Source organism: Gavialis gangeticus, unplaced genomic scaffold, assembly GCF_001723915.1.
Source record: "Gavialis gangeticus isolate Ggan-Ray unplaced genomic scaffold, GavGan_comp1, whole genome shotgun sequence".
Taxonomy (NCBI): Eukaryota; Metazoa; Chordata; order Crocodylia; family Gavialidae; genus Gavialis; species Gavialis gangeticus.
This window is the reverse complement of record NW_017729027.1, coordinates 22697397-22721112: the sequence shown is the minus strand read 5'-3', so window position 1 is coordinate 22721112 and position 23716 is coordinate 22697397. Positions and strand designations below refer to the sequence as shown.

General features: G+C 37.2%; 1 protein-coding gene across 4 annotated transcripts in view; it reads left to right on the top strand.

Moving 5' to 3' along the window:
* ADGRB3 (adhesion G protein-coupled receptor B3) overlaps positions 1-23716 on the top strand; it is a 941101-nt gene that overhangs the window by 343685 nt on the left and 573700 nt on the right. For all 4 annotated transcript variants that reach the window (XM_019520508.1, XM_019520507.1, XM_019520505.1 and 1 more), the window contains 3 exons: positions 7740-7850; positions 13895-14056; positions 21141-21305. In XM_019520508.1, the coding sequence (XP_019376053.1) occupies positions 7740-7850; positions 13895-14056; positions 21141-21305 (438 nt within the window). The remainder of the gene's footprint in view (positions 1-7739; positions 7851-13894; positions 14057-21140; positions 21306-23716) is intronic.

Below are 23716 nucleotides of genomic sequence, written 5' to 3'. Positions count from 1 at the left end.
AGCTAAAGGGCTAGTCAGAAACCCACATCTCCAAATGTTTCTGGTATCAACTTAGGACATGGCTTTCACTTAGTGGCCTTTTCACACAGGGCCATATGAACTAGCCAAACATAACAAAAATGGACACATTTCTCTTGCGCAGAAATTCAGTTTAAAGCACCAATATTACACAGCAGCAGCCTCCATTGCATCACCTTGACCTGTTAGTCCAAGATGTCTCTGTGTCAGATGCATCATATCACTATATAATGTTTCTCTTTCATTTTTCCCTTCATGCAGCTCCCTCAAACAGCTTTTGGCCATATTTCAGCAACACAAAAAGTATTTAAAGTTACTGTACGGTTTGAGGGGCTGTGCTCTCTCAACATATTGTTGGGAAACAAAGAGCTGGGTGGGAAACAAACAGCTGGGTGGAAGTGGACACTTTCTTTTATCTCAGGGATGTCAATGTCAAACTCATTTGGCCCTGCAGCCTGGACAAGGGTTGCTGGGTTGATCTGTGGACTGGATCAGGACCATGCATTGGAACTAGTGCACAGGGCCAGTTCAGCGGGTTTCCAGGTGCAGTGCATGCCCCATGATGGCCTAATGTGTTGCATGCAGGGTGTGTCCCAGAAGTGGGCCAGCGTGTGCTGCATATGGCATGTGGGGCTGGACTGACTGCATGCACTGCATGCAGCACAGGGGCTTGGCACAGGCTGTGCGCTACATGTGGGACCTCCCTGGACCAGCCCTGCACACTGGCTCTGGTACAGCCCAGTCTTGATGAGAGCCAGTGGTCAGGGCCAGTCCAGTGCAGGCACTTCATGCAGTGTGCACTCTGGACTGACCCCCTGTACTGCATGTAGTGCTGTGGCACTGGAGCAGCCTGAATGCCAGACCGGCTCTGCATGCCATATGGGGCTGAGACTCACAGGCCAGATCATAGGGCTCCACAGGCTGGGTGCAGCATGTGGGTCATATGTTTGATGCCCTTGTTTTATTTAGTATCGGCTCTGAACCTGGTGGTGGAACCATTTGGAAAACAAAATGCTAAGCCATCTCTTCATTAAAATATGCCTGTAACGTTTCATAAAAGTATATCAAGCAACACAACCCAATACATGCCAACCTGACCCTTCTAAAACTGAATATCCAGTTTGCTTTTCTCTATTTTGTAGTTGTTTCTTTTTAAGTTCTCATGCATACCAGTATAGTGCACTTCTTGTTACTGTTTCTCTTTTGTAGGACATATGGCTAAGCATTTCAACTTAAATATGCAAATTAAGATGAATACATATTTCCTGGGGTATATTTTTAACAAGCTATATAAAGAATTTTTTTTATACTACCAGTATTTACAAGAGATACTACGATTGGCGTTCTATAAATACCTAAGAACTTAAAGACAGATTAGATATAAAATTTGCTTTAAAGGCAGGCCATCAAAAATAGCTCTGACAGTCTGTGAATTAAAATAAATATTTGCTGGGTTTTTTTTAATGTAAAAAGAACTGGAGTTTGTATAAAGTTAGGTCCCTTAGCCCTTAGGCACATCCTTTAGTGTAGTGTGTTTTCATTCTTGTTCTCTTTCTGCTCATGAATAACTCCATTGTGGCAAATTGAGTTATCTATGTGTAATACTGGTGTAAGGTAAGTTTCCTTATCTCTTCATAAGAAGCTCAGTCCTATTACCATAAGTGCTGAGCAACAGCTCCAGAAGATGCTGAAAAATTTGAACTTCCCATGTAGCTCTTTGCAAGGATGAGGCCTAAATTATCACCATTTCTTTTTAAGCTTCTGAAACAGTTTTCTCTAGCAAAGAACTCCCGATGTTGCACTCATTTTGTGACATGAAAGATTGGATAAGAAACCCTCCGCAAGAATGATGCCAGTACCACTCAGTTTGCTGGCAGGAAATGAACTGCTGTCTCCAAATAATTTATGTAGCACAAATACTGTGCTTTCAAAGGCCCTTGGATTCAGGTGGTAGCTTTATAGGCGCTCCTAAATTTAAAGCTGTATCCTAACTAGGAGATTTTGGTACCAAAGTTTTGGCAGCTCATAGCAGTTCACAATACTTAGCCACTAAAATCCCAGTAGGTTTTATAGCATGTTCTCTTACAATGTGTCTTGGAATGTGGGAACAGTGCATCATGGGAAATAGATGCTTCACAGAAGGAATTGTGACTCCTTGGAGTTAACCCCATGCAGTGCTAAATAGCCATTCTTTGTCTATTCCCACACTTTACACACAGGTTTTTTGAAAGCCTAGTCCTTTGTGCTTTCTCTCCGTGCCATCTGCATGAATGCTTAAGAGAATTCCACCATTCTTGATTCCATTCTCTTTTGTTTTTTCACCAAATGGATAAAGGGAGTATGAAACTGGGAGGTTGTTATGTTCTGTATGCAGAAGTATACAAGGAAAATGAATGTATGTTGAAGTCCACTGTTGCTGTGGCCATTTTCACTGAGATTTGCACAACCATTGGGCATGACCTTCAGTCAGTCTAGAAGAAATCATTGTAATGTCAGAAACAGTTGGATTCCCAAATTGTAGAAAAGCAGTAAGACAGGATTTATCCTGACTGTGGTACTCCTGGCCTCTGAATACATCAGTAGGAAAGGGTCCTCCTTTCTAATGATGCAAGCATTTGTAGATACCAGGGGCAGTTCTCAGACATTAAGATTGACTGATGAGGGAAGCTCCAGGCATCTATGCAAAACTGCCAATTGGACACTATTGGGAGTACTAAAATTCCATTCTGGGAGACCCAACCTACCTACTAGTCTCTGGCTACCCAGCCTTTTCTCTAGCTTTTGAGAGTATATAACATTAACCTGGACAGCAGCAAAGATGGGTTTAATTTCTGACTAACCAAATATAACCTGACAGTTTGGTCTGCTTTGGGGGATATGAAGGAGAGTGCTGAATATCTCACAGTGAAGCTGGAATTAAGAGCCAAGCATCCCCATCATTATTTCTGCCTGCTGTGTCCAGACTAGCAGTTGCAAGGCTAAAGGGGAAGCATGGTAGAAGAAGAGATGGACAGATTCTATGGACTTCGCAACATCAGATACAAAGGGTATGACTATATGACACAAAACAGAGGTAAGCAAAACTACCTGAACTAGCACTTCAAGTGCCAGCTGCCAACTGGGGGCAATATAGCCATGTTTGTGCAGTGTTTCATCTGGCCTAATTAGCTTTGCTGAACCTCTTGAGAGGCAGAACTAAATAGCCTGAGTAGCATAAATGTGGCTATACAACCTCCAGGTTAGAAGCTACCATGCACAGAGCTAGTGTTTCCCTGAGGCATACATTACCCAAGGGCATAAACTAGAGCCCATCATGATGTTGCTGAATGTAGGAAGAAAGTCTGTTGCATTAACACTGTCAAAATTATGGTCTGTAAAGTCAAGAAGGAAGAGGCATAGATAATGCAAGTTGTTTATCACTACACTGCCTAAAGCCTGTATATCTAAAGTTGTAGTTTTCTTTTTCACCCACAGGCATCAAGTGGCATTCTTGGAGTGGTGCTACTGTTTGTGGGTTCAGTGTTTTCCTTGGATAAAAATGGAGTGGTGCAGGATGTAGTGTACAACATCAACAACTTTCTTCAGCATTTTACCTGTTGCTTAAGTAGATTCATAATGTCCTCCTCCCACTTAATTATGCACTTGCCTCCTCATCTGCTCTTCTTTGAAGATGTTCTCTTTTCATTCCTTCTCCCAGAGCACTCTTTCTGCCTACTGTTTCTCAGCCAGGCTTATGCATTACACCAAGGAGGGACATACCCTCCCTGGAGCATGTACATTGGTTCCTTCTCAATACCAGTCTTTCTGCTGAGGATGTTCTTTTCAGGAACACTCCAACCAGGGACACTCTTAAAGACAAGGAAGTTGACTTACAAGGATAGCAAAGAGGGAAAGGTACCTGTAAAATTCATGAAGTATTCTTCTATATATTTGGAATGGGCAGAACTGCTGAGCCAGCATGTAGGGAAGGGAAGCCTGTTGTAAGAAACACCAACTAATGGTGTCATGGTGAGTTCAGTCAAGTAATAACATTCCTGTATTTCAAAGGTGGCCTTGGGGGAGGATTGTGCAGGAAGGGAATTGCTGAAAGGGCCAGAAAAGTAAAAGTTAAAGAAAACCATTCATTACAGGGTGTTCTGATTTTGGCTGATACTTCACTGTGGAGAGTAACCAAGGTCTGGAGAAAGCAAGTGCTCCAAGGCAGGCAGTAGAAATGCTGGCAGCTTCATTGTTAATCTGCTAATACACAGTTCACCATCAGTGATGGTGCTGATGGAAAAGCATGCAGAGCAATGCAAAAGTAGTCCTATCATGGTAGAAGAAACAAAGCAGCTTTGTATAGGGAACTCAAGGGAAAAATAGGGCTGTTTTTGCTTGAGTGCTGTATAAAACAGAAATCTCTGTGCAGGTGAATAAGATTATCTGCAAGGAAGCACAGGCTGAGCAGGCAGCATTAGCTCCAGTTGCTGCAAAAAGCTGGAGACCAGAAAAAAATAGCTGGAGACCAGGCCTCTACCTCCCTTGTACTCCTCCCACTTTTGTCTACCTCAGCAAGGGTATGAGTAAACACCTGAACAAAACCATGTTTACATGTCTGCAAATAATTTTTCCAGGTAAAACAAAACATCACAATGTACCATCCCAGTGAAACTATACACTATTTATTTGGATTATCTATTTATATTATGTACAAGCCCCATTTTCTGACTGGAAAAATACATTCATTAATGTGCTTTTCTTAATGTGCATTAAATTGAGTGCCTCCAATGTGAAGTACTAAATGCTCATTAAACTGCCATACTGCGCAGTAGTGAAAGCATTTTTTTTTAGTGATGCTTAATGAATAGTAGCCTATTTTTCCTGAGCATTAGTGTATTAGCATATTTTTTTCGGTGACGCTTAAATGCATAGTAATATAAGCTATTGCACATTAAAGTGCATGTGTAGTAGGGAGCTTAGATTTTTCAGCCCTTATCATTTACTATCTGGTAAACCTCTACGAAATAAACCATTATTCCAAATCTACAATTCCTTTTGGTCTATGCACATGGAAAAGAGCACTGTATCAAAACTGGATTGGGGTCACTGAGAAGGAATGAAGGAAAGAAATTAGAGAGAAGGAGAAAGAAAGAAAAACTACAAATCTACTACCTTTCCTTCCCTTGATACAATGTGTTCATTGGGACTAGCTCTGGCTTTGGCTGTCACTGCCCAAATGGTGGTCTGGGTCTGCATTGCCATCCCCTTCCTTCTTGTCCAAAGTAATTGTCCTCCTTTTCTTTGCAGTAGAGTTGGAGAAAACCTTGTTAAACCTGAAGAAAACACTCTTTAAAGATGGTATAGCTTTTGGGTATTTTGTTTTGTTTGGTTGTTTGTCTTAATTAAGGGTGATCCTATGATAGGTCTGGTGGAGATCCTTGGTCTTGGCCTGGTGTTGCTTAATATCCCACTCTCATACCCTTCAGCCCTCCTCTGACAACCTACTAGGCTCCTAATAGACATCTCTATTCCTGCAGTTCCCATGGAGTTGAATTTCAACAGCTTCCTATCCTCAGAAGATGTGAATATCCAGCACTTCTTTCTTGCCCAAGGCAGGAACAGAGTTTGGTGTGCATTTCTCTTCATAGCCAGCCATGTTTTTCTATTCATACATGCAGGCTACTAGAAAGAGATGCTTTTCCAAAATAAAGGGCATGTTTAAATGGAGGGAAGACTTCCTGTTAGCTTGATCTTAGATAGTGGAGTTCAAACCTGTAGCCACAATGGTTTTCTAGTCAGGGACTGCTACAGCAATAGAAGTAAAGTTAGGCATATACAGGCTTTATGTTGATGACTGTATAATGGTTGAAGTCTTTGGTTACTTGGGGAGGCATTTTACATAGCCCACACACACTTGGAGATTTATGGGTTTACTGACATCTAAATTCTGTCAACAAAGCTTGACTTTTATCAGGAAAACATTCTAGTGTAGATTAGGTTGAAACTGTGGCAGTTATTTCAGTTTAAATGAACATCCAGACTACAGGTCCCTATATCATTCTAATAAAGGTAATGCTAACTTTTATTTAGATTAGAGCATGTAAATCACAAAGCTAGTGATTATGATGGGCTTCCCAGTCAGAAGGTAAATCCATAAATTGGGGGGCATAAAAACTGAATATATACTGAATAATTTAATCAACGGTAATAAATAAGTCTAACTTGTATATAAAATGTATCATATATAATTCACAAAATATTTTATTAATTAGATTTTTCAAATATTCTCTTTAGAATGCCAAATGCACTGTCATTCTCAAATTAATTATTACTATTTTATTAGAAACAGCCATTTAAAAGAATTTTTACAGAATGAAATGACACTTTTGAAAGGCTGTCTTGATAATTATTAGATATGTAAATAATTAGTTGATTTGCTGATAAATTGTTTACTTATAGTTTATTAATATTTTCTTATACTGTCTTTTTATTTTAATAAGTCTTGGTTAGATTGTTTAAAGCTTATACTAAAATAAAGGTTTTTAGCAATAGCATTTAGTTTGTACAGTATTTAAAAGATAGTAACTTACTAATCCTTACTCAGACCTTTTGAAAAAGGTAGGTAAGTGTGATTATCTCCACCATTTAACAAAAGGGAAATTTAGGAATAACCATTCTACAAAAAGGAAACTCTAAATGTTGCAGCTTCTGGAGTTTCAGACATGCTCATCTGTTTCAGTGGAGTTGTCTCCTTGTAGGAAAGGAGAGATTTACTGCATCACTTCATAGATCCCTTGTGCATGTCTCTTGCTTTCTGTCTTCTCCCAAGCTAGCAGAGCTTGAATTTATAGCAACCAAGCCCTGGAAATTCTTTTGTAGGGTTAGCAGGGAAAAAAGAGGGAAACCTATCCTGAAGTCAAAAATCCACTTACATAGCATGCTCTGCCCTGCATCGTGAATCAAAAAGGAGAGTGCTGACTCCTAGTAAAGAGATGAAGTAATTTGCCCAATGTAAGACAAGGAGCTAGTGACAGAACTGGGATTAAAGCTCAAGAGCTCTTGGCTCCCACACTGAAAGCCAGGTGATGCCACTGATTTTTATGCAGATTGACTTCAATGGGGACTTCTGTTTAAAAACTAACATCAAGATACAGCCCTGGGCTGTATAACTGACAGTTTTCTGAAGCAACAAAGGTAACAAATAATATTCTGGTTGAATTCAGTCTAAAAATAAGCACTTTATTGGCCAATTTATGAACTTGAATTGGCAGCATTCTCAAGGAAAGCTACTTGTCTGATGATAAAATCACTCAGACTGATGAGTGCCTGTACAGGAGTTCTCTGCAAAAGGAACCAGGTAGTTTCACAGAACAGCAATAATTAACACTATGATGGTAATTTTATGGTATGGCTTGCACTGATTTAAAATATTACAAGAGAACAATGTTGCATTTGAATAACTGTTTTTGTCCTTTGTCATACAGCTGATTTATTAGTATGGATGTCACTACATTGAATGTTTTTATTCTTTCATACAATCAATTCATGTTTAAAGTTCTGCAAACACATTTTAAAAGATGAGTGTAGCAAAAAAAAAATAATTGATGTTAACTACCATGTTCACATGTCTGAACTTTGCCAGCAATCTCCAGGTATGTTTAGGAACATATTGCATGAGACAGTATGTAACTTTTGAGAAATGTCTACACACCAGCTTTCATAAACCTTTATTCTGTCTTTAGAATTTGGAATGATGGGAGATCATACAATTAAAAGTCAGCGACCTCGATCTGTTCATGAGAAAAGGGTCCCTCAGGAACAAGCTGATGCTGCTAAATTTATGGCACAAACTGGTAATACATCAGTTACATTTTTCTATTTACTGTTGTTATTTTTAGCAAAGCCACTGCATGTTTCCATGATCTTTTGCTGCATATTTGTCAGTTTCTGAGCTGATACTTTTTTTGAACCATTTATTATTATTTTTTTTCACCAGTTAAAGTCCATAAATAAAGTAGCTGAGAATTAGGTAGTTCATATTAAAAAAACAACATGCACTGTCAATGTGGATACTAAATGATTTAGTATGAGCATGAGTTTCTTTTAATGATAGAAACAGACTCATACATGAAAGGCACCATACAGCTTAGGGATAACTATAGTAGCTTACAGTGAAATATGTTTTTCTTTAAAAAATAGATGTTAAGGAATTACTTTACAATTTTAATATAACTAGAACAAGTGAAGTCTAATCCCAGATTTAGGCATTTATCAAATTAATTAATTACTGGGAAACTTTAATGTGCATGCATTTAGCATTTAATATCTTTGGCTCAACATAATGCTCCATTCTCCAGTTTCCAGAGTCATAATTGCTACATGAAAGTGGCCATAAATAGTTATTAATTGGATATGTAAATTATCTAACAATTTTACATCTAAGACATATTTTTCAACTTTATTTTAGTAACCTCATCTACTTCTGATAAAGATAGAAAAGTACACTATATACATGCAGCTGTCGTCATGAAAAAGTCAACATTTACCAGCAATTATCACAATTCAAAACCTTTTAAGATCCACAGCAAAGATCCCAGGGACTTCTGTGGGAGATGGATGAAGGTCTGAGATACTAAAGTCACAACTTATTATAAGTCTAGGGTCTTAGCACTGTATCTCAGATACTGCTGTGTTGTAACAGTTGGTAAATATTGACTGGTAATGGTAACCACCATAATGCATTCTAATAATTTATTCCATCAAAATTTTGTACCATGTAAGCATTGCATGGATTTGAACCAACTTACTCTGTATTCCATAAATACTAACCTAGCAAAATGTTCACATCCCTCATGTATAATGTTTCCAGTTTTACAATCATTTGAGAAAATGAGCTATAACTGCTCATGTTAGCTTTCTTAGACATAAGGTACTTTACACTTTTATTTTAACAGATTTACACAATTTCTGGCCTAAGTAATCTGAACACATATACATAACATAGCAAGGTAGATGCTGTTTTTTCTAATCTTTTTGAAGAAAAAGAGTGCTGCGGTCTTCCCATTAGTTATATGGGTCTATTTTTATGCCTAACTTTCAGCAGGCATTACTAGTATACCTGCAGTTATGTCACACACAAACAGAAGAAACAACCCTGGAATTCCCTTGGTTGAATACATTTTTAGTTTAGACCAGTTGGAGCTTGTTACTCACATACTTAATTGAGACTTCTGATGCCAGCTGCTTAATATATAGAATAACCTTTGTGCTTGTATGCTGCTACTTGATTTCTTTTAATGACCCTAAAAGGTATGTCAAAATCTGCTTTATCTCTTCATATAAACAAATTCTAAATCTGCTACCTAACAGTGTCTAGATATCTACTGCAGTGCAATTACTGTGGGTGTTAGAGAATTACATGTTAAAACACTACCATTATTATGGAAATTTTGTGACTGTGGACTGGGAGATGGGAGTTACAAATACATAAGCTCGGTGTCCAGGGTTTTATTTGGGAAATGTAAAAGATGTACGAGCAGAGCATATAAAATTGTATGCCTAATTTTGAGGAAACATACCTTTTGTCTACTGTAGGGTAAGTCATTTTAAATAATGCTGTGCTTTTTTTTTGGACATAGTTACTAATTTTCATCTCTTCATTTTGATTTTACTTTGTAGTGATCATTTTACCACTGTGATGCATTCATTTGCTTGTGATAAAATTAATGTGATATCTTCTTAAACAAAACCATAAGGATTTTCTAACATTATTCATGTTTTTACCCATATGCTAAGGAAGATGAGAGTCTTTATACCTGAAGTTTTGAAAGCAGAAATAATTTAGGTTTCTTTGAGTTTATATCAGTTTATGTATTTTAGTGTGTTTATTTTCTTAAATGAAATAAAGATTAAATAAAAATGTGTAGTAAAACTATACACCTACCTTGGTCTGCAAAGTAAGGACAAAGAGATGGTAGAAATTTAAAATAATGTGTAGGAAAAGAGTAGAGGTCTAGAAAAGAGTTATGAAAAACAGACTTTAAAAAAAGTGGAACCAATCCAATAGCCATTGACTCAGTGGAAAAATTCCAACTGACTTCACTGGAATTTAAATGAGGCACAACATGCATTGGTAAAAATGTGTCTGTGAATGATACTAGGCAACGCTCCATATTTAAAACATTCAAACAAATATTTTGTTAATGATATAATTATCCAATATTTGTTATTTTTTGTTCCTGAAATTATCCTTTCCTTAGGTGTTATGGGACTTAGAAAATATAAATACAGGTAAGTGTTTTATAGATCAATGAAACTTCCCAGACAGTAAGCTTTATTTCCTCCTCCATGTCTAGCAACTGTGGAGAATGAGAGGTCATTAATATTTTGCCTCTCAGTTTGAGATCACCGGTTTAGCCATGGTAGGTTTAGAATAAAGAACTGAAGGGAAAGTGAAGTATGAAAGTGAAGTATGAAGTGAAGAGAAAAACAAAAAGTATGGTTTGGGTTTATGCTATCTAAATTTAATCTAGACTATATAGAATAAAATAGGCTATATTTACTAATAAAGAAAATAAGTTGGCTGCCTATTGTAGCATGTCTTTATACCATTTTCCCCTTTGAAAAAAACCCAATAACATTAATCAATTCTGTGGACAAGCCGCAGTGAAATGATAAAAGTAACATAATGTGCAAAAGAAATGGGAATATTTTGTGAGACATCTGTTCCTTGATTTCAATAGTTCAGTGTTTCTTAAAACTTATTTGGCTAGTTAGCCCATTTTGTTTGTTATGCTGTTGTGTACATCTATGTTGCTGTGTTAACAACAATAAAAACATAATACTTTATTTCACTACAACCATACTGTAACCTCTTAAACAACCTAAATACTGTTGTTTACAATGTTGAGCTGTTCTTCATTTATTTTTATTTTTATTCCTGTGCCCCTTTCCTTTCATATGCTTTCCTATTCCTTCTTCTCATGTAGCTTCTGTAAGGTTCTTGCATACTCCCAGGATACACGTTGCATGACAGGATACTGGCCCAGTCTCATGAAATAGTCCTATTCCTTTTAAAGAAAGCATTGTGGTACTTTGTAAGGTCTTAATCCAATTATGAACTAAGCATGTGCTTATTTTCTCCTGACCTTTGTGGAAACTTCCCATTTGCTTAAATTTAAGCACATGCTTAAGTATCCTACTGGATTGGGGCCCTGATAACCGGTTGTAAAATATATACATTTTTCAACTAATTAATTACGATTCACTTGATATAACATTTCTCAGTACTGTGATGCTACTCTGGTTCATCATATTACAAAGGTTAAGAACAACTTTTCTCCAGTTTAAGATTTCCAACATTTTTAATTTTTAATACTTAATTTCTGTATTTTAATAGCAGTGTACTGTTACCAGTTCTGTGCAGGATAATGGATAATTTACATTCAGTATATAGGACTGTTTTACATAATGAGGAACAAATTGAGAAGCATGGCTTTGACTTTTTGTGCTGTTTGACCTTTCATTTAAACTACTTTAACAAAGGCAAAGTCAAGTGTCAAAACTGGAAGAAGAAGAAAAAAATAATATGAAGGATTTTCCTCAAATAGAAAATACATTATTTTACTACATTCTTCCTAGGGTCTATCGTATATGTTATATTAAAATACTACAATTACTGGTTGCTTATATGGTACTTCATTTAATTTTTTCAGCCCAAATCATGAAACAGCCTAATCAAAATGCCACACCAGTGAGGTTAATAAAGCAATAAACATGCTTAATTTACTCCTTAAAGCTCTTAAAAATGAGTGAAAAGCTTTTAAGAGTCACATTTTGTGAACTTCTACACACAGAGAATCTCAACCATTTTGTTGTTCATAAATATTATTGGAACCATTACACAATTTAATAAAAAGGTAAAGGACTTGTACGTTCTATTCATAAGGTAGACTTTCTTGTTTCTTGAATAGGCAGCAGATGTTTCTGTGCAGGGATCTGGTGAGGTTTTGAATAGCCTAAGGACTCCTACTAAATGACCTAGTGGAGACCAGCATGTTGAAAAGGTGATGTGCTTGGTTTATCAAGAAAATGAAGGGCGGGCCAGATGCCTTGGTCCATAAGAATTATTTCTGGAAAATCACAATGTAAGACTTTATGTATTCTTGGAGGATACTACCTGAATCTTTCTGACTGGAACATTTTCCATAATTACTCACTTCTGTGGTCAAAATCTTAGAAGAATAGATAGAGGTATAGTGATGCATGCAATCTAGCTACAAGGTCATACATTACCATTGATTTTGGAACTAAGTTCCCTCATATTTAAAAGCAGCATGATATGGCCAACAGTATCACATTTTATAATTACGTAATGGAGTTAGGTGAATACCTTTCCACACATGTTTTTTAAGATTATTCAATTAAATTCCTTCATCCATCTTTTGCATCTTCACAGACTTCTTGTTTACTTTAGCTTCTTTTCTACCTTGGAGAACTCATAACAACAGCAGAGTTTCCCAATGCCTGAAGAAGGCTGTTTGTGCCTGAAAGCTTGCAAAGAACTTTTTTTCCAACTATTTAGTTGGTGTAATAAAAGATATAACATCTACCCAAAGAACCTTGCCTGAGTATGTCCTTAGACCAACATGTCTACAACCAACAATTTGTCAGCCATCTTTGCACACTTTCTGTTTACTTCTTTGTCAGCACAGGAGTGATCAAGTTTTCATTGTATGAATGCCTTTCAGAATTTCAGAATTACATGTAGGAGTATGCAAGTTAACTGAATTTTAAATACCCTTGCCTGAGTAGGGATCATAAGATTAGGGAATAGAAGTTATATCATGTGATACATCTCACCAATACCAAACAAAGTTAAAAATAGCCCAAATGGGGCTAGTTTTGCACATGTGCTCTCACTGAATATTACAGTATGCTGAATAACTTAATCTATTTCAATGTGATCATGGTAGTGGACATTATGAGTAGAACTGGGAGTTCACTTACTTTTGTAGATCCATAGAAAATCCATGGGAAAAATGTTGTTAGCTATTTTGAACTAATGAATTTGAGGATACTACAATCTGCATGTGAATATCCTGTGAGCAGAAATAGCTGAAAAAATTGTTGAACAAAGTAGTAATTATGAATTATTTATTCAGCTCTACTGAGTTGTACCTATCAAATGAGTCCATTGAAAATAGGGGTAATGGTGGTAAACAATAACAGTGCTAAGAACAACAAATACCCTAGGGCATCTTAGCTCAAAGGCTGGTAATACAATCCCAAAATGCAATATCAAATCATATTTCTTATCCCACTATTCACATTAATATTTGTGTACTTGCTGCAAAATGTTCCTCTTTAGGAAGTTTCTTGCATATGCTATGTACCCTTCCCAATCTCTGTCCTATGCCCTCCCTTTTCTGTCTGTTCCCCAACAAAAGAATAAGGCTTATTAAAAAAAAAAATTCTCCGTTGTCATGTTACCTTACACTATCACCTAGTTTGCACGGTGGAGAGATCAGCATAAACAACAAAAATGAATTCTTTTCTATGTAAAAAATGACTTTTCTGTATTGTTTTAGTGTCCTGAAGACAACATTATTTCTGAAATGTTAAAGGACAGTAACTGTTATAAAGCCAGAAGTGATGCTAAGTGATTAAATAGTTTTAATCTGGCAGGTGTTGTGTGCCTTCAGCTTTTGAGTGTATTTATTTTCTATTCACTGCACGTTTTCATAGGTGCTTTCTTTCCTTGAAATTTTAAGTATTTACTTTAGTATGTTTGTCTTTAAATTATACACAACTCTATGCTTACCATAACAATTTCAGACATAAAATTTGTACTAATACTTATGGCTATATTCATGTTTGTTTGTTGTCTTGAATGCAGGTGAATCTGGTGTTGAAGAATGGGCCCAGTGGAGTACGTGTTCAGTTACTTGTGGTCAAGGGTCGCAGGTGCGAACCAGAACTTGTGTATCACCTTACGGGACACACTGCAGCGGCCCTTTAAGAGAATCAAGGGTTTGCAATAACACTGCCCTCTGTCCAGGTAGTGTTAGCAGCCAATAAATAAAATTGTGGATGTTTTTGAATTGTATAATGCTAAAATTTTGAAAATATTTTTGGAACTTTAATTGAATAGTAGCACATTAAGTAGAATGGATTAATGCAATACTTATTCAGCTGTGAAATGTTATTATATAGATGATTATTTCCACTTTCAGAGCAGTCAACAAACTGAATACAGGTACATTTTCTGTCAGTTTCAGATCCAATGTCTCAGTCCTCTTGATTGGAAAAAAAACAGGCAACAAATGGCATTTTTAAGGGAAGAAATATTTATCACCAACAAATTAAGAAGATGCAAACACTTAACTGATCAGCAAAGGGGTCTAAGTTAACTTACTGTCAAGCAATGAAATTATTTAGCTGCTTAATATGGCCAGGACATACTCATGCAGTAATCCCCTTTGTTGTGTTTCCTTTTTCTGGTGGGCAACACTGACTCCCTGAAGTGAAACCTGAGGTAAAGATTCATGTGTGAAGTCCTATGCCCCCACTGTAGTTCCCAAGCTCTCAGTCATACTCATCACCTACTCGTTTCCATGTCCTCGGGATATGACTTATCATATGGGGGGGAAAGAGGAGAATGAATTTGACTGTTGTTTTACAATTAAATTTCTGCAGTGAAAGGAGTAACCATTCCCTAAAATTCCTGAAGAACATGACCCCATAACCACAGTGAACCTTCTGATGGTTCTAGGGAGATGGAGGGGAAGATGTCTTTATGCAGAAGGTCCTTGGTGCCTGACTGATATTAGTAACGAATTGCAGAACCCACCTCCTAATCTATTGCTTGTGTTAAAGAATTGTCGAGTGGTGAGATCATTTCAATGTTGATGATCACTGTAGGTTGTATATCAATTTCATAAGCATTTGGGGAATTTATGGGATGAAAGATACTGTAAAATATAAAATATTAAATTGAGGTAAGTGACTGCTTTAATGAGAAATAGTGTCAATATCTGATGGCTTTATGTTTTGCTTTACATAAGCAATTAATATAGGATTTATTAATACTGTCTGGTGTAAAAGCCCAAGCAAGCATGGAATTGATCATTTTAAATATGTCCACACAAGAATCCCTATTATTTCCAAAAGAGGCTAGAATAGCTCAAAGAATAATGGAGGTTTCTCTTGATTTAAAAGTTAGCCAAATACAAAAGAAAATTTGCAAACAAAAAAAAAAAAGAACACTTCAGTATAGTTCCTTTAGGAACTGCGTGAGTCATCAAATCTCATAGTACACTAAGAGGCACATTTTCTGCCTGTTTCCACTATATTTTCAGTGCTATCTAAGAACCACTAAGTGCCTTGCATCTGTTAAATTCCGTTTATTTTATAGGATAAATTTATGTCTAATATTGCTGCTAAAGCGTTATAAACTTCTCATTCATAGGTCAAAGCAAAAAACTCACTATTTATTATCATGCGATTCAAAAGTCAAATAGATGTATCATCCAAATATTTGATTTATTCTTTAAACTCATGTTCTTCAATAAGCTGTAAAAGCAGGCACACAAAAATGATCCTCTATTTCTTACAATACATTTCCTTAAAGATACAAGGGCTCTTCCTGAAGCTCTTCAGCCTCTGGGTATATTTCATTATTTGGACACTCACAGTGGGCAAAGGCTTTCATTTCTGACTGACTATCCTGTGACACAATGAACAAAGTCACTTTCACTACCACCACAGCTGACATCTTCTTGAGACTATAAATGCACTGAGTTACTTCACATAAATAATTGTAATTTAGGGCCATCCCTGCTAACCAATAGACACAATTACACCCCAGTCCTTTAGCCCCACTAGGCATGTCCCAGTGAGCATGCACATGTGGTTTGCAGGGCCTCAAAACAGGTTGAGGCACCACAAATTGCAGGTAGTGCACGTGCACCTGTTCACCATGATGCTAATTAGCAGCATGGTGGGAGTTTTTGACACCAGGAAGTCTCAGCATCCAAAAAACCCACCACTAAAAAAAGAGTTGTGGAGCATGTGGCAGCAGCGTGAGCCACCAGAAAGGGAGTCTGGCCAGCCAGAGCCACACTCTGACTTCAGCCAGGCTCCAAGTGGCCAATGTGGAACCACTGCTGCCCCAGAAGGCTCCCAGAAGCCCAGGTAGGGCTTGGAACCTGTGCCGGCCCCAGCCTCGCCTACCTCACTCAGGTCACTTTACCATGCATTGGAGAGCATATGCAGGGGCACACCTGGGGGAAAATAGCAGCAGCACAAATATATGCAAATGCTATTTGTCCCACAGGAAACTCATGCCCCAGCACATGCATGCTCGTTGGGATGCAGTCACTAACTCCTTGAAGTACAACTTGGGGCAAAGGTTCATGCGCACATACCTTCACTGTAGTTCCAGACCACTCACAGTCATACTCATGATCTTCTGGTTTCCATTGCCCTGGTATAAGACTTATCGTAAATGGGGAACAGCAGAGAAGAAATTGGGTGGTGCTGAATATCTATAAGGATTAGGGTGCATTGCAGTTAGCAAGACTGGAGTCTTAAACATTTATGTTTCTTAGCAATAGCTCTCTGGATTCTCATATTTCCATATACAATCCTTGTTTATTATTATCTCTGTCTCAGCCCAAGAGCTCCATGAATCTGGATTGCCCCTGGTTTAAAGCAAAATAAATTGTTTGTTGTCCAGCTAAAAACAACAACCCTTCATATATATGCTGGTGCATATTCCATTCATTTCTACCATTCCATCTATTTCAAGTAGACTGAACACCATAATTACAGCAAGCTTTTATATCTCCATAAATACTCTCTGGATAGCAAACTAGAAGCTCCCATGCCTCACATTCACTTTAATCACCATACAAACATAAAAATATCACTCAGGTCTCTTCTTACCTTAAAATCCAGGAGAATCCTACCTCCTGGGGAATATTCAAAGCATACAGTGTCATCTGGAAGATAGCAAGCCAGTTCAAAAATTGTAACAATGCATCCTCAAACAAAATGTTATCCCCAAGAACTAATACCTAGTGAGGATCATGGGATGTGCCTCAAAAACCTATCTACAAGCTTCAAGGATCAGGATCTCTAGCACTTAGTATCAAAATCATAGAGCAGAAAGGATTGTTAATTATAAGAGTATGTTATCACTTACTATTTATATTTCTCCTGTTTTTCCAAGCCCCTTTCCCTGAAATCAGTAAAGTATCACAGCTGTTATATTCTATTTGGATATGCTTTGAGAATGGTACACACTAGCTTTATCGCTAAATAATTAACTGGGCCACAAATATCCTCATACAGGTGTTGAATGAGTTAGCAAAGCTACCTGGAAAATCACTTCTGATTTTTTTTCTGTGTTGGATGTCATTCATATTTATTTTTAGTGATGACACACCACATTCAGTTTCAAACTCTTACTCCCCATATTGAAACTAAATTTAAGAAATCACTATTGTTTAATTTTTTCTTGCTTTAATGATATGTGGAGGGAAGAATAACAGTGCGCATTTCACCCAGTTTATTGGATTTTGTTGCAGCTATAATCGTAAAGTTGGTCCTAAATTGCAGACAACAATGTACCGCTTAGCTAATCACTCTTGTTAGCTAACTTCTTTGTTGCAAATGAGCTGTCAGGGCTCATTCTTGAAATACTGCAGGTTTACTTAATTTATTAGATCGTGAGTAACAAAATGAAGGTCCTTAGTAGTAATTCCACTGAATTCTACTGAATACTCTATCAGGTTTCTACTTGTCTATGTTTGGTTCTCCTCTTGTCTTTATCTTTATTTTTTCACAAAGAAAATGAATGTGTTTAGATCCTGATAAAATCTCCCCAGATCTGCTAGATGGAGAAGAACTACAGTGATCCTACACCTCACCGTCAACCTCATATTAACTAAGTATTGTGAAGAGTATGACCTTATACTTCAACATAGTTAGAGACAGGAAGTGCCAGGACTGGAGAAAACCTGCTCTGCAGTGACCTACTTTACCTAGTTTTACTAATAAGGTTTTTGACAGATGCATTTGCAGTTCTTGAACATTTTGATCCCAACTAATAAATCTGCAGCTGAAACTGCTCTATTGAAAACAATAATTCCACCACAGGCCAGTCCTCCATTTGGTATATATTGGCACAGTTCACCTGTCTCATAATTCTTCAGAGCATTTTGCCTTTTTTTAACATATATGAAATGATACGATGCAAAGGAAATCTAAATGAAAAATCACAAAATATATTCTTGAATAAGACTTATTAGACCCTGGAAACACCATTTTGGGGGCCACTTAAATCTGATCTGGACAATGCTAGAGAAGATGCACAGTAGGGATGACTCCTGCTTGGTTACTGATATAACATTGGTTATAGTATTAATATATATCTTTTCTATCTTTAACTGCACTTAATTACCTTTTATCTAAATTTGCATATGGCATCTCCAAACAGGAAGGGACACTGTAACATGGTTACTTCGATACCCACTGAGGAAAGACCGTACAGGTTGCAATTTTGCCTCAGAAAGCTTGTCATGGGACACACAACTCCTTTAAACTAACAGAGAGAGATTGTTGAATCCCCAGATCCAAACTGGTTCTTGGTTAGATTCCAAACCATAAAGAAACATTTTATATTGGTTATGGATTGGATGCAGTGAAAAACTTGTGCAAAAAGTCGTTTTGTCTCCAGGTACTCATGCAATACCTTTAAAGAACAGCTGATCTCATAAGAGTTGGGTCATCTTAAGTGAAGTTTTATGAGGACAGTTTTATGAGAACATCTTATAGTTTGACCTGAACTCAAGCTTAAAACTTAACTTTAGCTTAATTTGTATTAAAAATTGAACAACATTCTGTTAGCCCATTTCTGCTAAGACAAAGAGTGTTCCCACTTAATACTTTTAGTAATTCGGTGAAATGTTAACATACATTTTTAGTTGGCCTGAAAGGATTGATTCTGTATATTTTGTACTCCTTTAAAATGATCCTTGTTTCAACCTGAGCCTCTTGATCAACCACTATATTTTCAGTAAATGAATTATCCCCTAGTTGTTGTTGTTAATTGCCCTCCAGAAGCTAAACTGACAAATTTCTTCCTCATTAAATCCTTTTCATCTGATCAAAAGAATTTTGAGACTTAAAATCCGGGATAGATTGAAAATGTAACACATTGCAATTGAAAAAACTTTAAAAGCTTTATGAAGCATCTCCATATGAAACAAATATCTGTTGAGAATAGTTGAAACCATAAAAGCTTAACAAAACATATATCCATCAAGTTGTTAGTTTTTAGAAGCTTTAGGTTTCATCATTTAACCAAGTTGTCAAGGCCAGTCAAGGTTTGCAAGATTACTAGTCTAAAACCTGTCACTTTAACATTCATTTAGAATGCTCCTGTTTCTCTGCTAATGTAATACTGATTGATGTAATATTTAGAAAGTGAGAAAATAAAGTTAGAAATTTCAAATAAGAGTATGGAGTAATCATGATATTTCTAGAACTCTTGTATCTGACCAACTAAATAACCTGTCAGCAACAGAGAATTCGTCGTGTTGACAAAAAAATGTAACATATTCTCTTACATACCAGGTTCTCTTACAACCTGCAAACATACAGTGACATTTCTTGTCAAGAAGTGATTCTCTGAAGTTATGCAAAACTTTCCATCTCAACGTAGCTTTTAAAAAAACAACTCTGTATTTCTAATGGAACATATGATTTCATGATACCATGATTATGCCCCCAGGACAAATTTCATGTTTAGTGAGAATCACCTGGTAGTAGAAATTGTGTGGTTCTGCTGCACAAGAGGAGAATTCTTAGTTTGCAGGAACTCAATAGAGATGTGGCATCTCTGGTGATAACTAAGCTAGTTCCATGGGTAAATCAGAAGCCAATGCTGAGGAGAGAGTAAGACTGGAGCCAGAAAAGTCTGGCAATACATGATACACTGATGCTCATCTCTATGCCAGGAACATGTTGAGGCCATGGCATATTATTTAGTTTTTCCAGACATTTTAGAGATGAGCCCTGAAGAGAAACTCCTAGAGGGCACCTGGCTGCCCTCTAAGGACTTTAGGTTCTTGGGTTGAGTCTTAAATGTCTGTCATCACCAGCATGTACCCTTGTGTGTAGCAACCTGATCCAGTTTAATGGAATTACTCTCAGATTAAGGAAAATAAAAAGGACAAGAGTTTTCTCTGGAAGAATTTACTTTATATAGAGAGACTGTTTTCATTAAATTAAGTTTTAACAGAATTCTGTTAATTATAATATGCTGTCTATATAATGTCTTCTGCAAATTTGATTCAGATTCTATTTAAAAAAGAAGTACAATGTATTAGCTGGCAAACTAAGAGGGAAAATACTTCCCAGTTTCTCCTATACTGAAAAGATAAAAGAATATAAAATAATGCTTATCACAGATTCTTTAAATTAATTTAAGGGGCTAATTTTTAAATATAAATATTTGTTGTATGTGTCCATTATTTATTGTAGCTACAAAAAAGTAATTGAAATATTATAATGCACATTTTGATTTAAAATATAGAGATGAATGCATTATTTACTATGAAAATTCATTGAAGATTCTCATAGAAGCAAATAAAAAAAATCAAACAAAAAAACCCTTAAGGAAACCATTAGGGACATATCCCACCATGGTACCTTTAATCTGAATCTTGACTTTGATTACCCAAAATGGGCCTGATTTTTTTAGCACGGAGCATTTGTCTACTGAAAATAGGGCCCCTGTAAGATTTTTCAAGCTGGACATCTGAAGTCATTAGTCATTTTTGCAAATGCATGTCACAGAACTTAAAGAACAGAAAGAAATCAAAAAGAACCACTGAGATTAGACTAACTCCTCAAAGAAAATTGTCAACGTTCAATAATGGTAATATGGAACAAAATACTGTTTTCAACTGGAAGTTCAAAACTGATTTACATTTGCTAGTGCTGCAGAATTCAAAATATGTATTTATTTTTTTTGGTGATGGCAAAACCATTCCCATTTACAACATTGTTCTTATTCTGAATCCTCTTGCCCATATATGTCCATTATTTGTTGAAATCTGTTTGCTTTGTTACAGTACACGGAGTTTGGGAGGAATGGTCACCTTGGAGTTTGTGTTCATTCACATGTGGTCGAGGCCAAAGAACTAGAACAAGGTCATGTATACCTCCCCAGTATGGGGGAAGATCCTGTGATGGACCTGAAACACAGCATAAACCTTGCAATATTGCTCTCTGCCCTGGTGAGCCTATATAGTAACTCTTTTGCTTTACAGTTGTACATTGGGTGCAGTTTAACATTTCCTTTATTATCTTTTCCAAACTAAAAACATTGCAATTAAAGCCTAAATAAGTGGAATATTAGTATTGTTTACCATTACTGCAGTACCAAGAAAGTGCAAACAGAATTAGGAATCTATTTTTTAGGTGCAGCACAACCAGGAGGATGCAGGAGAAACCCAAGAAAAAATATGAGTAATAGACTTGGGGCAAAGGGAAGGTGAAATATTCAAAATGTATACAGTTTGCATATTCTCATGTCTATTTTTACTATTGTGTACTTTACTGGGGACCCACTTGATTAATAATTATTAATTTATTTGCAAACCACTCATATAATGTCTTTGTAAATATTTTGAAACTGTATAATTTGAGATAAATTCAAATTGGTTTCTTAGATTTTTACATTGCCTGAGTGTTAGGATTCCTTGCACAAGAGAGCAATTAAGTTTGACTGGATAGGCTCCAGAGTTGCTTATACAGTCAGTGAAGAGACTTCAGAGGCACTAAGGAATGATTCATTCAGAGGTGCTTTGATTTTATACACAGAACAGCACCTTCAAAAGGTGAATCATAAAGCCCTGAGGCCCCAAAAGGAAATGCTAAGCAGAGGGACATGTCTGGATTTCCATCCCTCTCAGGAGCTGAGATGCCTAACTCATGCCATTAGGGCTTCTCCATTCATTTTTTATTCACAATACATAGTTTCATTCTGAGGATAGCCTCATAAGGATTTCTGATACCACTTCCATCCTGTTCCTAGTCAGCTGGCCAGAGCACTCACCCAGGAAGTGGGACATATAGGTTTTAGGCATACCCTGAGGGTATTTCAACCTGTATCTCCTGCATACTAGGAAAATAACCTAATTAGCAAGCTATAATATAGTTCAGGTGAGACCACTTTCCTGTTGAAACTTGGTCTCCTGCTTCCTGGGCAGGTACTCTAAATGAGTAGCCAAGAATAAAAGACAGCTGTGGTCAGAATGAAAACAATCCAGAGGGAACCTATCTCTGTAACCTGCAACCTGATCCTATTTCTCCTTTATGTGCCTGAATTGCACTTACACACAGTTCAGGATTTGGCATAGTTACAGTCACCCAGTTCTTCCCAAGTGAGCTGCATAGCTTCTCTAGCTGCATAGCTTCCTGGTGGGAATAGAATCTCACAGACATGAATATAATGTACATACCTGAAAGGCAGTTACCGTGGATGGAGATGGGCTTTTCTCTATGGCTATAGGGAACAGAACTAGGTGCACTGGCCTCAAGATGCAGCAAGGGAAATTTAGGGTAGAGATTAGGAAGAACTTTCTGACTATGAGGGTGGTCCAGCATAGCATTCCCAGGCTACCTAAGGAAACTATGGAATCTCCATCCTTGTACATTTTCAAGAGCAGGTCAGATGGACACTTGGCTTGGTTTGTTTAGTAAAGGATGGTCCTGCCTTCAGTAGGGGGCTGAGCTAGATGACTTAATGACGTCCATTCCAGCCCTACTTTCCTATGATCCTATAATCTAGCCTTTTCTATAGCCTGGTAGCTAGAGTACTGCCCTGGTAAATGGATGATTTGGATTTGAACCCCCTAAGATTAAGCTGGGCCTAGAATCTGGGTTTTATATTTTCTGGGTGAGTTATTTAACTATGCTCTTGGGCAAAAGATGGGCATCATCACCACTGTCTAGCTGAATTCAGTGGGTTTTTTTATGGGAATTAGATGTGGTTTGTTTCTGCCTACAGATGTGGACCTCTGACTCAGAAGTAGCTTGGGTGTCTTCCAGAAAATATTTGAATTGCAGAAGAGCTTATACAGGAGTTTCCATGTCACAGGGGTGTAGGCTGTAGGCAGGTTGGTCTAAGGACATAGGCAGACAAGGTTCTTGGGGTAAATCTGATAACTTTTATTAGATCAATTAATAGTTGGGAAAAAAATTTCTTAGCAAGCTTTTGGGTTTAAAAACCCTTTGTCAGGCTGAGGAAGCATCTGCAGTTGGTGTGTGCTCTTCCTGCATGTAATGAATAGTAAAGAAGCCAGAGGCTTCTTTGCATGCAAGAAAGCCAATGAAGATGTAAATTAAGGAGTCAGTGGGTGAGAGACAGGCTGGGGGAGGGGAAGGGGGTGGAAGGGGAGTGAATGTAGCAGGCAAATAGTGGAGAGGTTCCTGGGGAGTCAGATGTCAAGCAGGTTATAATGTGTCATAAATCCAATGTCTATATTTAGTCCATGATTTGTTGTATTCAGGAAGTTGATGAAGTGAAGTTCATAGGCTCGTCTGTGAAAAGTGTTTTGTAAATCCATCTCCTTGATTGCCACCTCATAAATCTTAAAATGGCTTTCACTCAACAAGGATACTCCTCCAGAGAAACAGATCACAC